Genomic DNA, 11,947 nt, shown 5'->3' on the forward strand with positions numbered 1-11,947 from the left:
TTGGTTAGGTTCGTTCGATTATTTCGATTCGGATTTCGGTTAGTTCGATCGGTTCAGTTCGGAATTTTGATTAAAATGGGTACTTTTTAGTTTTTTTTTAGAAAACTGAACTTACCGATTACTGAACCAAACAAAACAAAAGAATAACTTTTTTTTACCGAACTAAGAGAAAACCAAACTTTTTGGTTCGGCGAGTTTGGTTTGATCAAAGTTCCCAGCCCTAGTTCAATTGTTAAGAGGATGTTAGTCACTTTATATGAGATTACTAATTAGGCTGATGTCTAAACTGATTTTTGAGTCGGCCAAGAAAAAAATATTTCATTTTGGTTTGATTTGCCGGCGAACGCATGCGTGCAGCATTTACCGAATTTAACCTTTGTTTTCTTATGAATTTTTTTTTTTTTGAGTTAGTATGAGCTTAAGAGTTTGCCTGGTACTGAAACTTCTTTTAGTGAAACAAAAATACATAGATTGCTACTAGATTGTGAGAACCGACTTGTCCCATTCTATATGCACTTTATTGGGCTTTTCATGAGCCCCAGAATTTCATTAAACTACTTTTTTTTTGTAATTAATTTGTTTAACCAGGTTGAAAATCTGAGCAAGCTTCAGAAAACAAATTTAGACAGACAATTTTTTTAAAAAATTAATGTTTATGGACGACTGGTTCGGCTGTCCTAAAATAGTAAGAAATATGTTTTCCTCCTATTTGTAGACAATAAGTTAAAAGCACTTGTTGTTTTTTTTGGATTTTGTAATCTACTACAAATATCCATCAAACTCGATCTTGTAATATTCCGCATTTTTGGGCTAATAATCTCCATGAATATAAAGGGTTCTTCTACCTTCAATTCTAATAATTCACACACACACACAAACAAAAGACTAGACTTTTGGATAATTGAGAGCTTAATGACCAAAAATAACAAAATTCTCGGACAGGATCAGCTGTTGTACTTAATCAAAGTATCCTTAATTATCTCCAACTTACATTTGACTGTAAAACCCACCACACATTCACTCACTCACTTACACACCTATACTTTATAATCTTCCTCCTTTCCATATATGCATTCCTCATATCAAACTTAACACCTCCATAGAGACCTTTTTTATAACTCTCTTCATGGCTGATAATGTCCAAGTAGTACCCATTGAGGAACCAGCCTCGACCGCAACCGCCACAGCCACCGCAACAACCAATGAGCTAGAAACCAAAAGCTCCGATCAAATGGAGTCACAAAGCGACAAGCCACCCATTGGAATGTTGGTTACGATCGTAAACCTTTGTGCCATCGGTATTCTTCCAATCTTCACCTTCTTTCTTTCTCTTACACTCCTCGGCTACGCTGTGTGGCTCTTCTACATGCGCAGCTACGAATGCGAAGACATCCTCGGTCTCCCACGTGTCCAGACGCTCGCTAGCGTCGGTCTCCTTGCCGTGTTCGTCGTCAGCAACGCGGCTCTCTTTCTCCGAAGGAAGTTTCCTATGCCCGCACTCGTGGTGATGGTGGTGATTCTTTTGCTAATGATGTTCATGGGTTTGGCGTACGCAGGAGTCAATGAGATGCAGAGCAGGCGGTTTCCGGCGACTGCGAGGTGGTTTAAGCTCAAAGTGATGGATGATGTTAATTGGAACAATATCAAATCGTGTGTCTACGATAAAGGAGCATGCAACGAGCTTTTTTACCAATATCCTAAAGAGAAACCTTACAACAGAAGGAAAATGCCACCAATAAAGGTTTGTTCATGATAGATATGTACATACTTTGATCTCATAAAGTGCAACGGGTTCATTCTTACATGATACCTAAGCTTGGGATTTTTTTTTTCCGAGTCGAACCGGACAGAAAATTTCGGTTTTCGTTTCAGTTTTGGTTATTGGTTTGGTTCGGTTCGGTAGATTAAAAATGGTTATTGGTTTGGTTTGGCAATGGGTTACTTCGATTTTTCATTTTTTCACAAAAAATACAACCAAACCATATTAATTATAACCAAAAATCCTAACCAAACTAACTGAATTAACCGAATCTAACTGAAATAAAAAACTTCAGGTAAGTTCGGTAGGATTTTTAAAAACTGACATATCCAAATACCAAACCAAACCGTACTCTCCTCGGGCTAATTCGGCAAATTTAGGCTGAACCAAACATGAAACATTACATATGTACATGACGTTTTGTGAAACATTTGTTCAAGATTTTCAAATAGTTTGAGACGACCATTTTCCATCTTTAAGCATGTATATTAGTTTACAAAAGTGTTTTGATTTTTTTTGTTGTTGCAGAATGGATGTTGTATGCCGCCGGAGACATGTAACATGGATGCTTTAAACGCGACCTTTTGGTATAGAAGAAAAAAAGAGGGCCCACCATTGGAGACGGATGTGCTGTATGGTGGGATGGGCGGAATACTAAGCGACTGTGAGTTATGGAGGAACGATTGGAGCATAATGTGCTATGATTGTAGATCTTGCAAGTTTGGATTCATAAGATCTCTAAGAAGGAAATGGTGGCAGCTTGGTGTCTTTTTGGTTGTCATCTCTATTCTTCTTCTCATCTCTCACCTCTTGATCTTCTTGGCCACCTTTTGGGAAAGATTCAAGGGTCAAATAATCATCATGGAGGTGGAGAGTTCTATGTGGTAAAATAATTCATTTGTTCTGTATTCATTTTAGTACTCAAGCAGGTGTTCCTTTAAGCAGATCTTTAGCTCTTCATCCTTTCTCTCTGTCTCTTTGTTCGGTTTAGTGTAAAGAATGTGTTTGAAATAAAGTACAAACAATGGTTTGATTCATAACTCAAAAGGAAGTTCTTGAGTCCACGGGACTTGAAGCACGGGACTTGAAGGTTAGAATTTAAAAGCGTCATTGGTCTTATATAACACGGATGGGAAGGTCTAATATTTTGCATGTGCATGTGAATGCAGCAGTTGAAAACCATGTTAAATTTCCGTGTTGTTTTGTATTTATTCATATGTTTCCGCACAATTTTCTCCCATCCTTTATACTCCTTCCGTTTTTAATAGATGACATTTTATTAAAAAAAATTTATTCTAAATTAGATAACATTCTAGTTTTAAATGTAAAATTTATTAATTTTCATATTATATGACTATTTGTATTTTGCAGTCTTTTTTTATTAGTTAAATTATTTAAAAAAATAATTGATGATGTTTTTGTTTAGAAAATATTAAAAAAAATGTTTTTTTAATATATAATATATGTGCATAATTTTAAAACGACGTCTAATAAAAAGAGGAGGGAGCAAGAAACCAAATCAAATGTAACAAAGGATAGCCACAATGAAGCTACTTTGTTCTTTTATTGTCCTAAACTACCAACAGAGGAGTGATCAAGCTGGATTATTAAAGCTTCTTGGAAATGAGGTGCACATATAAATACTATTAGGGAGATCGAAAAAGTGGAATACATCTTTAATAAAAAGGGACGCTGCTTTAATAAAAAGGTGAACAATAACATAAGGTGAAATTCTACATTTTGTTTCCATGCTTGCATCCTTCATCTGTACAAAGAATAGCCAATCTTGGGGAGAGTCATAGACAACAAACAAAAGGGTCTCTTCGCACTCAATTAGTGAGTGAAGACACAGAGCTAAGGCCGTGTCTCATGGCTGCTTCCCACACCAGATCAATACGGTCAACGTCAATGGCTCCAACCTCATGATGCTTCCAACCCTCCAGCATATGAACCACTCCTCCCGCATGGCATGCATGCACCACCCCTCTCTCCATTGTGTACTGCCGCAACACAACATACACACTTAAGAGTTTAGCCTAATGGACTAAAACAATAAACACTCAAATAAGACTTGATTAGTAACCAAACGGTTCTTTATACCTCGCAGGTTCCTAGTCCTTGAACATCTTTAGGGAGCCTCATAGCTGCTAGATCACCATAAGTGCAGTTCCTTCTAAATTTGAGGATTGGGGGCACTACAAACTGGTGGAAATGCGTTCCTGCAGGAGCCCAGCTCTGTTCCCTTGGTGTCAACCATTTCCCAACGATCCAAGTCTGCATATACATAGTTCAAACACCCCCAAAGTCAATACATTTACGTTAACACACCAAATGAAAAACAGTTAGAACTCAGTACGCTACCTTGCAGTTTTGAGCAGCGTTGTATTTGGTCACTTGCACGAGGTAGTTTTGGAACTCAGCCGGAGCTTCTTTCTGAATCTTTTGGAATCTCTCTATCGACATAGTCAACATCTGTAAATTGTTTTAACATCTGTTAGACTTTGAGACAATGTTATTAGTTCGTTAAGGATTAGTAAGAAAACTTACGAGAACTCTCACTCCACGACGACAGAGGTACAAAGCGATGGCTCTTCCCAACTTAGAAGTGGCTCCTGTCAAGAACACCTCTTCCACACCTTTTGGAATTTCATTGAGAATCACTGCTGCGGTTAAAGTGTTCCCATGAACCACACGAACTCTAAGGTCAGGATGCTTGTTGACAAACAACGTCCCACCACCATTTAAAGCTTCGTTCTGAGAACAAACAAAAACATAACAAAAATAAGTAACCTTTTAAGTTTTAAGTGACTTGACTAAGAAGTTACTAACTTTTACCTTGTTCAGAGCAGCCAAGCTTATGACTTTAACACCAATCTTATCAGCTCTCAGAATCGCAGCCTCGATCTGATCATTAATCCCTTGTGTAGCAAACGGTAAGAAGTACTGCAAAACAGAGGAAAATGCTCTGTAAAACACTCTGTTCTCTCTGTTTTCAAGGGGAGTAGAAAGAAACAGAGACATTACTTGGAAACCGAATCTGGGAACTCCCCAAGTCTGGCAAAGATTGTTTCTGAGGGTGTAGAAGCTGAAAAGAAAAGCCTTTGACCAAACCCACATGCCTAACATCACCATGAAAGTGAACGGCCACATGGGCAGCAAGAAGAGCCTCGTCGTGTATGGCATCGAAGCAAACGATCTGAACACAAACGGTGCATGCATCGCCGACATCACATCTACCCCATGAGCCAAGAACACAAACTCCGGCACTCTCTTCCGTTCCCCTGCACACAAAGATCAATTCAGTTTTTCAAAAAACAAAAACTGTAACTTTGCAGTCAAGGAAGGGATACTATTGTCTTTTCAAGTCTTTGGCTTTACATCCTTGACTCTGACCACCCCACTTTGGTTTCACCAACTAAGCACACTCTACTAATAACTCCTCATAAATTGGCTTAGACTATTTGGTATTGCTGCCAAATTTATTCAACTAGTCTAGTACTCTTTGTCTAGACTCACTTTGTTTCAAAAAAGTATTATTCTAAGATTTTTCTTCGTTTCAAGAAGAGTAACATTCTATATTTCCAATGTTATTTTAAGTACTCCAATAAATTTCTATTCAAATTATTTTCACGTAATTAATTGTATAACTGTAGATTAAATAAAAATCTAATTGTATGTTTTACAATTTCGTCAATGTGACACTTTTGCAAATGGAAGGAGTAATAGTTTTGGTATATTATTACCTGAAGCCAAACGAATCTTCTTTTGGAGTTCCCATGAGTTTGAGTTAAGTGTGTTGCCCAAAACATCAAAGAGAGGCATGAACAGACAAAAGTTGGTCCCCATTTCTTGATGATGCAGAGTATGGTACCTGCATAATCCCCACCAATAAAATCATAACTTTAAACATTTCAAAATTCATCACAAGTAAAAATCATATTATATAATATATATACAACTAGAAACTATAGAAATCTTTGCTTCTTAGAGTAAAATTCAATGAATAAGTTAGAGAGCCTTTATTGGAAAACTTATGGTGTATGGAGCCAATAGATCTAACCAAATCCGCAAAAATATGACATGTGAAGTACTTGGCAGAAAGGGTAATAAGATAAACGTGAACAACATACGTTGGAGTGTAGATGAGATAACGTAGGATTGGTAGAGTCTCGAATAACTTGTGAGAGAAGATTTCAACGTTACAATGTCCTAAACATCTTAGGAAATCAAACATGATAGCGTATCCGTAGATCAAGCTTGTTGATCCAACACCTAACAAGCAAGAACCAATCAAAGGAACTCCAGCTACGACACATAGGATAAGGTTTTCCAATAACGTCGCATTTCCAGCTGCACCCAACAGACCAAAGATTGTTATTACAAAAAACCAAAGAAACATTCCTTTTTATTACTAGTTATTAGTGAATTTTTTTACCAGTCATGGGATGTGGAACAGGAGATAAGTGGTGGAAAGAGTGGTAATGCCTGAATAAGTAGTTGTTGCGATGTATAGATCTATGAAGATAATAGTATAAAGGCTCTGAGAAAGTCACATGTATCACAATTAATGCGATTAGTCCTTTCGTGTTCCAGAGAGGTATACTGTTCATCATTATCAATGAAGGAGACATGTAGCAGATCATGCTCGCTATTATTGCTTGCAGAATTATATAATTGTCCCTGTAATAAGAACCCACATATCAAAACGATAACTTTTGGTGGTTTTGAAAGTGTTTAAGACCATATACCAAGAACAGAGAAACAAAAGTAAAAGTGGTTCTGTACCAGTGCCATTCGTGATCAATCTGTTGAACGTCAACACCATTAGGGTTAATCCTTAGAGTGCGGGTCACCCAAAGCATGTTGTTGTAAACGCTCCAAAGGACATGAACGAGTCCTTTGAGTCCACAGATGATGAGGATATGAAGACACCATAGAGCCCTCGAGTAGTCTTGTTCGTATGTCCATGAGTACACTACTTGTGCTGCTAAAGGAGCGTATAGAAGATACTTCATAGATAGAGAAAAATAAACACAAAAACAATATGAGTTTTAGAAGATGAAACCAAATTTTAGAAAAAAAAACTGATCAAATTTTAGTTCTGTAAGAAAAAGAAAAAAACCTTAAGATTGCCATAGCTTTCCCAAGGCCAGACTGATAAAGTAACCATTCTTCGGCTTCTTGTACTCTCAGATCTCTCTCTCTCTTATTGGTCTATAACCTTAAAGATTTCTCCAGGTTTCAAGCAATCCTGAGAAAAAGATGTTGCTCTGTTTGTGGAAGTGAGAGAAAGAGAGAGAAACTGATGGGGTTCTTAAGTTCGTTGAAAGATTTAACCAAAGCCTAGTTGTGTGACATTATTGAGAGTCTCGAGCCTTGTTTACTTATATAGTATAAGCATTGAAGCTAGGAGGGCCAACTAGACCCCAACATTTGTTCTTTTTATATCTCTATAATGAAATTTAAATACACTAATTTTTTTAATCAATATTGTGAAGAAAATAGTTTTCACCTGAAAATAAAACTCTTACAGCAATCAAAATCTGACCACTGTATTCAGTGATAATCACTTTTAACTCTGCTCAATCGTACAACATTCACATGCTAGTGTAGTTTTGGTATCAACATTTTTACTTTGATGAACAGTTGATGTTTTTATTTCGAGTTTATAATTTGGAGTTATTTAGTTTTGCTCCAACTAAAAGAACCGGAGAAATAATTCAATCTTTTCATTTTATTAAAACTTACAAAATCTTAAAAAATATATATAACAAACCATAAAAATGTCACAAAAGGAATTTTGAGGCCAATAAACAACAATATCACTATAATGGAGAAACGAAAATTTCACATCCATTAAAACAAAACGCCAACATTTAAAATATCTTTTTGATAATGACTACTTACAATTTATAATAGTCATTATTAGCGTGAAAAGGAATGTTAACAGTTTTTTAAATAATTTATAAAAGTAAATTTACAATTTAATAAACTTTAATTCAACAAATTAATAGAGAAAATGAGAAATAACTATGTTGTCATATAAAATAAATGTAACTATTTTAACTGAAATTATATAAATACCTAATAAATTTTGTATAGTATATATAAAACTAATATATTTTATCAAAATTTATGTACAAATATCTAATTTTATATCGGAACCAATGTAAATCAGAAATGTTTGCATTGTTTTCCTAATGTAAATGGCCACAAAAACAATCATACATGCAAACCAAATAGATCACTATAGCCTATAGGTTCGTGTATTTCATTATGGACATAATCATAATAAACATTAGTATAATATAGATTTTTTGTAATTAAAAATGTTGAACAGTCTTGTAACTATTTTAGTTATTTGTTTGAATATCTTTTTTTTTTAATACTTAACGACACAGAAGTATAACCAATTGATACAATGGCATAGCTTCACAGCTGGATTATATAACTCTCTTACACGCATTTAATGTTCGGTTTACGGTTGAAGCGGCGATGGTTACAGATCTTGCCCTCGGTGGCTTCTTCGTATACTCACATTTGTATTCAACTTGTCCTCTTCTTCTACTTTTCTAACATTTATTTAAACTTTTAATGGTTTTTCAAACCACAAATTAATCCGCGTTTATGTCACGTACACTAATTAAAGCTTAGCAACAAAAGTTTTAAGCGCCTAAAATATATCACGTGTATAAAAGCATCATTTGACAAAAGTTTTTTTTAGAGAAGTGGTAAAAGGTCTTACACTTACCTTCAGTATCTAGGATTCCAGGAGTAGCTTAGCCAAAAAAAAAAAATTACTCTCTACGTTTTATTTTAATTATCATTTTAAATTTGGACATACTAATTATACAAATTTCTAATTTTGTATATTTACTAAATGAAAACATCATTAATAAAAAAAATTGGAATATAAAATTAATAAATTTTGCATTAAAATTATAAAACGATACTTATTTTGAAATATAAATTTTATTCTACAACGAAAACCAAACCGAAAAAAGAAGAATCAATTTTGCTTTGGACAACATTTACTATAGGGTGCGTACAATAGTGGTACTATAAAAATGTTAATAGGGGTCAGGATTTAAGATTCATATAAATGCCAAGAGTAAAAGAATCAAATAATTCAAATCTAAAGACTAGTCAAAAAATAAATCATAAGCTATATAATGTCAGCCATTTAATGCCTTGATAAGAAAAATCTATGGATCAATACGGTCCAAGCAATCGAACTGGATATAGTGGTCTTAAATTATACAATTAATATTAATAGTTTTTAATTATACAATTATTTCCGTTTAAAATTTGTAAAATCATGAATTAGAGAATTAATTATGTCGGTGTTAGAAATAATGGTAGTTAACGAAATTGAAAATCAATAAGGTAAAAACATAAGCTATTAGCTCACTCCATGCAAAACATCATATATTTTGCAGTAAACAATTGAATAAAAATCATTGCTATGTGTGATTAGTTTTAAATTAAAAATTCATAAAAAAAATATAAGTAATCATTCTGTACGTAGTGGTCAATGGTTTATTTTATTTTTTTATTTTTTTGACCAATCAATGGTTTATTTTTTTTTTTTTTTGACGAAATCAATGGTTTATTTATGATACATAATATATTAACAAATTATATGAATGTGTTGAAATAAGTCCCTTAAACACTGATATACACACACATGTGTGGCCTTCTTCTTATAGGATAGACAGGAAGGTGGAATATCGAAAGAAGGGGTTTAGATTTATCGTTTTGTAAAACCATCCAAAAAGTGTAGAAACCCCATAATAGGAAACTGCATTTGTTCAAACTGAAAATGTAGATGAAAGTAACAAAAGATACGGAGCATATTGTTGATCTTCATTTTGTGCTCGTCAAAAATATTTTGGATGTCTCTTTATTGATCTTGTATCACAAGATTCACAACGAAACTCCAACTGACTCTGAAAAGGAAACCACTTGATAAAATGAGTGTTTATAAGAAAAATGGAAAAACATTTTACAAAATTGTTATCACACATAAATATAAATTTATGTTCTTAAAAACCTATAAACGATTAGACAGATAAGTTGATAACAATGATAAGTATACAAAATTGGCATACTTGAAAACTAAAAATGGTACTATATGGAATATATATATATATTAACTTACTTTATTAATCCGGTTACAAGACATCTGCATATTATTATAGGTTTCTCTAATGCATGTTGAGCTACCCTGTGTACATGTATTGCGAGTTGGATTAAGCATGGTCTGAGTTTATGCGCTGAGCCATATGTGGTTCTCCAGTGTCCACCGTGGTCATATACACAGGGCCGGTCCTGGACTAAAGCCCGTGAAACATGGGCTTTAGGCACCATAGATTTTTTAAATTTTAGGGGCACCAAATTCTCCAAATAAAGCACTTTAGGCTAGTGGTTACGTAACTTGTCATTTTCACCAGCAGAATGCAAATTCGATTCTACCACCTCTCCTTCTCCTTTCTTTTAACATATTAATACATATTTAACATAATATTTTATTATACATAGTACTTTAATTTATATATTATTAGATAGATAATTTAATTAAACAAAACTTTTTTTCTGTTTTATTATTAGTTGGCATTTATTTTTTCAAAGTCTTTTCTATATCTTTGGATGGATATTTGCTCTAATAATTATGCGCACAAGATACTATATATCAATTATTTTAAATTGTCAGCTAATTATTATTTCTTGTTTCGTTGTTGATTATATTTTTTTGGTAAAATCATTGTTGATTATTTTGTTAGAATATCTTGCTCCCTTTGTTTTTTTTCCTCTCTTTGTAAGGTTTTATAATCTTTTTTTTTTCAAAGTGACATTTGAACAAACATAAAATTGTTATAAGGTTTTAATTTTTAAATTTATGAAAAGTTTTCATTTAATAATGCTATGATATTTTGTACTTTATTTTTCAAAAGTACGTTTTAATAATTCACTACAAGAAAATACAAGTATAGCGACGGCCAAAATCCTCGTTATTTCCTCGTAAAAGAAGGGTTACGAGGAAATGGCGATGAAAGGCGTTTCGTCGTTATATGTTTGTCGTAAGAGAAGATTCGTCGCCATTTCCTCGTTCATTAGCGAGGTTATATTTTCCTCGTAAAGAAGAATTAAGGTTTCGTCGTAAAGACCACGTGGGGTTTCCACGTAATGCGGTCGTTGTGTTTCCTCGTAAGTAACTCGAAAAGGATTCGTCGTAAAAGACCCGCAAAAACCTCTAAATATATTCGTCGTAATAAAAACGTAAATAACACGAAAGTAATTCGTCGTAATAGAATCGTAAAGTATACGAAAACGAATCCACGTAAAATCCTCGTTAATAGTTCCTCGAGATTTTGTCGTTAATTTTCCTCGTTAATACATCGGGAATTAGCTACGAAATTACTTTGTTTTCTATTTACTGAATTTATAAATAAAAATAAAATAAAAATTATATTTATTTAATTTATTAATAAAATTTTAATTGAAATTAAATCGAATAGAAAATTTTTTTTTGGCCGAATCAAAATGAAATTATATAATATATAAATAAGTTTTGAATTTTAAAATACAATAACAAAAAAGAAAACTAATGCTGCATTGCCGCGTCGTAGAATTCCTCGCTCCTTCTCGAGAGATCTGCCTCGTTGACTTGCACGGATGCCTCGCCTGGAATGGGGTTTTGTTGTTTCATGGTCCTGAACATGGCCTCCCATTCCGGATTTGTGGCCGCTATGACGTCCAAGAAGTTCTCGAGACCACTCATACGAGATGTGAACGACGTTTTTGTCGAGGCCAACTCGTTTTGTGTCGACGACAGCTGATGTTGTGTCGTCTCCAACACGTCGCGCAGCTGAGAGACTTCATCATCCCGTCTCTGGCCATAAGAGGAAGTCGCTCTCGGAACATCGTTGACGGAACCAATCCCCAACACACGTCCCTTTTTCCTAGGAGCGACCTTAAAAAACAATAAAATATATATTAAAATTTAAATTTTAAAGTAAAATGGAATTAATAAAAAATTTATATAAAATTTACCTCCTCGTAAATTCTATCCACTTCTATTGTGGATAAGACGACGGGTGATCCGTCGGCGGACTCCTGCGCCAGCTGGGTCTCACGCTCGTCAATACGAGCTGCCACATCATTGTAGATCTTCTCAGACTTCTCATC

The 11,947-nt window shown here is 34.2% G+C and overlaps 3 protein-coding genes across 4 annotated transcripts in view; 1 reads left to right on the forward strand and 2 right to left on the reverse strand.

Moving 5' to 3' along the window:
* Nucleotides 1-1,054: 1,054 nt before the first annotated feature.
* LOC106325854 (tetraspanin-15-like) lies at nucleotides 1,055-2,724 on the forward strand. 2 transcript variants are annotated; one of them, XM_013763904.1, is made up of 3 exons: nucleotides 1,055-1,266; nucleotides 1,375-1,741; nucleotides 2,288-2,724. In XM_013763904.1, exons 1-3 carry the CDS (start codon nucleotides 1,127-1,129, stop codon nucleotides 2,645-2,647), a joined length of 867 nt encoding a protein of 288 aa, XP_013619358.1. In that variant the 5' UTR covers nucleotides 1,055-1,126; the 3' UTR covers nucleotides 2,648-2,724. The 2 variants fall into 2 exon arrangements, with proteins under 2 accessions (XP_013619358.1, XP_013619357.1); XM_013763903.1 differs by having other exon boundaries at nucleotides 1,055-1,741.
* Nucleotides 2,725-3,350: 626 nt separating this feature from the next.
* LOC106327484 (protein ECERIFERUM 3) lies at nucleotides 3,351-7,130 on the reverse strand. The gene is made up of 11 exons (XM_013765644.1): nucleotides 6,882-7,130; nucleotides 6,545-6,768; nucleotides 6,195-6,439; nucleotides 5,890-6,109; nucleotides 5,503-5,630; nucleotides 4,784-5,040; nucleotides 4,595-4,702; nucleotides 4,307-4,513; nucleotides 4,121-4,231; nucleotides 3,860-4,033; nucleotides 3,351-3,759 (listed from the first exon to the last, which is right to left on the reverse strand). The coding sequence occupies exons 1-11, from the start codon at nucleotides 6,927-6,929 to the stop codon at nucleotides 3,589-3,591; spliced, it is 1,893 nt and encodes a 630-aa protein (XP_013621098.1). The 5' UTR covers nucleotides 6,930-7,130; the 3' UTR covers nucleotides 3,351-3,588.
* Nucleotides 7,131-11,363: 4,233 nt separating this feature from the next.
* LOC106323364 overlaps nucleotides 11,364-11,947 on the reverse strand; it is a 16,896-nt gene continuing 16,312 nt past the window's right edge. Inside the window, exons 9-10 of the mRNA XM_013761504.1 lie at nucleotides 11,813-11,938; nucleotides 11,364-11,732 (exon numbers count right to left, since the gene is read on the reverse strand). Of these exons, the coding sequence (XP_013616958.1) occupies nucleotides 11,364-11,732; nucleotides 11,813-11,938 (495 nt within the window). The remainder of the gene's footprint in view (nucleotides 11,733-11,812; nucleotides 11,939-11,947) is intronic.

The sequence above is a fragment of the Brassica oleracea genome, chromosome C2 (genome assembly GCF_000695525.1).
Source record: "Brassica oleracea var. oleracea cultivar TO1000 chromosome C2, BOL, whole genome shotgun sequence".
NCBI classification, from domain to species: Eukaryota; Viridiplantae; Streptophyta; class Magnoliopsida; order Brassicales; family Brassicaceae; genus Brassica; species Brassica oleracea.

Excerpts from the sequence above, each read along its gene's own strand:
- LOC106325854 (XM_013763903.1), top strand. The coding sequence starts at position 1,127 with ATGGCTGATAATGTCCAAGTAGTACCCATTGAGGAACCAGCCTCGACC. Across the intron at positions 1,742-2,287 it reads GGAAAATGCCACCAATAAAG|AATGGATGTTGTATGCCGCC; the intron begins GTTTGTTCATGA and ends TTGTTGTTGCAG.
- LOC106327484 (XM_013765644.1), bottom strand. The coding sequence starts at position 6,929 with ATGGTTACTTTATCAGTCTGGCCTTGGGAAAGCTATGGCAATCTTAAG. Across the intron at positions 6,769-6,881 it reads AAAGCTATGGCAATCTTAAG|TATCTTCTATACGCTCCTTT; the intron begins GTTTTTTTCTTT and ends CTATCTATGAAG. Across the intron at positions 4,514-4,594 it reads GCTTGGCTGCTCTGAACAAG|AACGAAGCTTTAAATGGTGG; the intron begins GTAAAAGTTAGT and ends GTTTGTTCTCAG.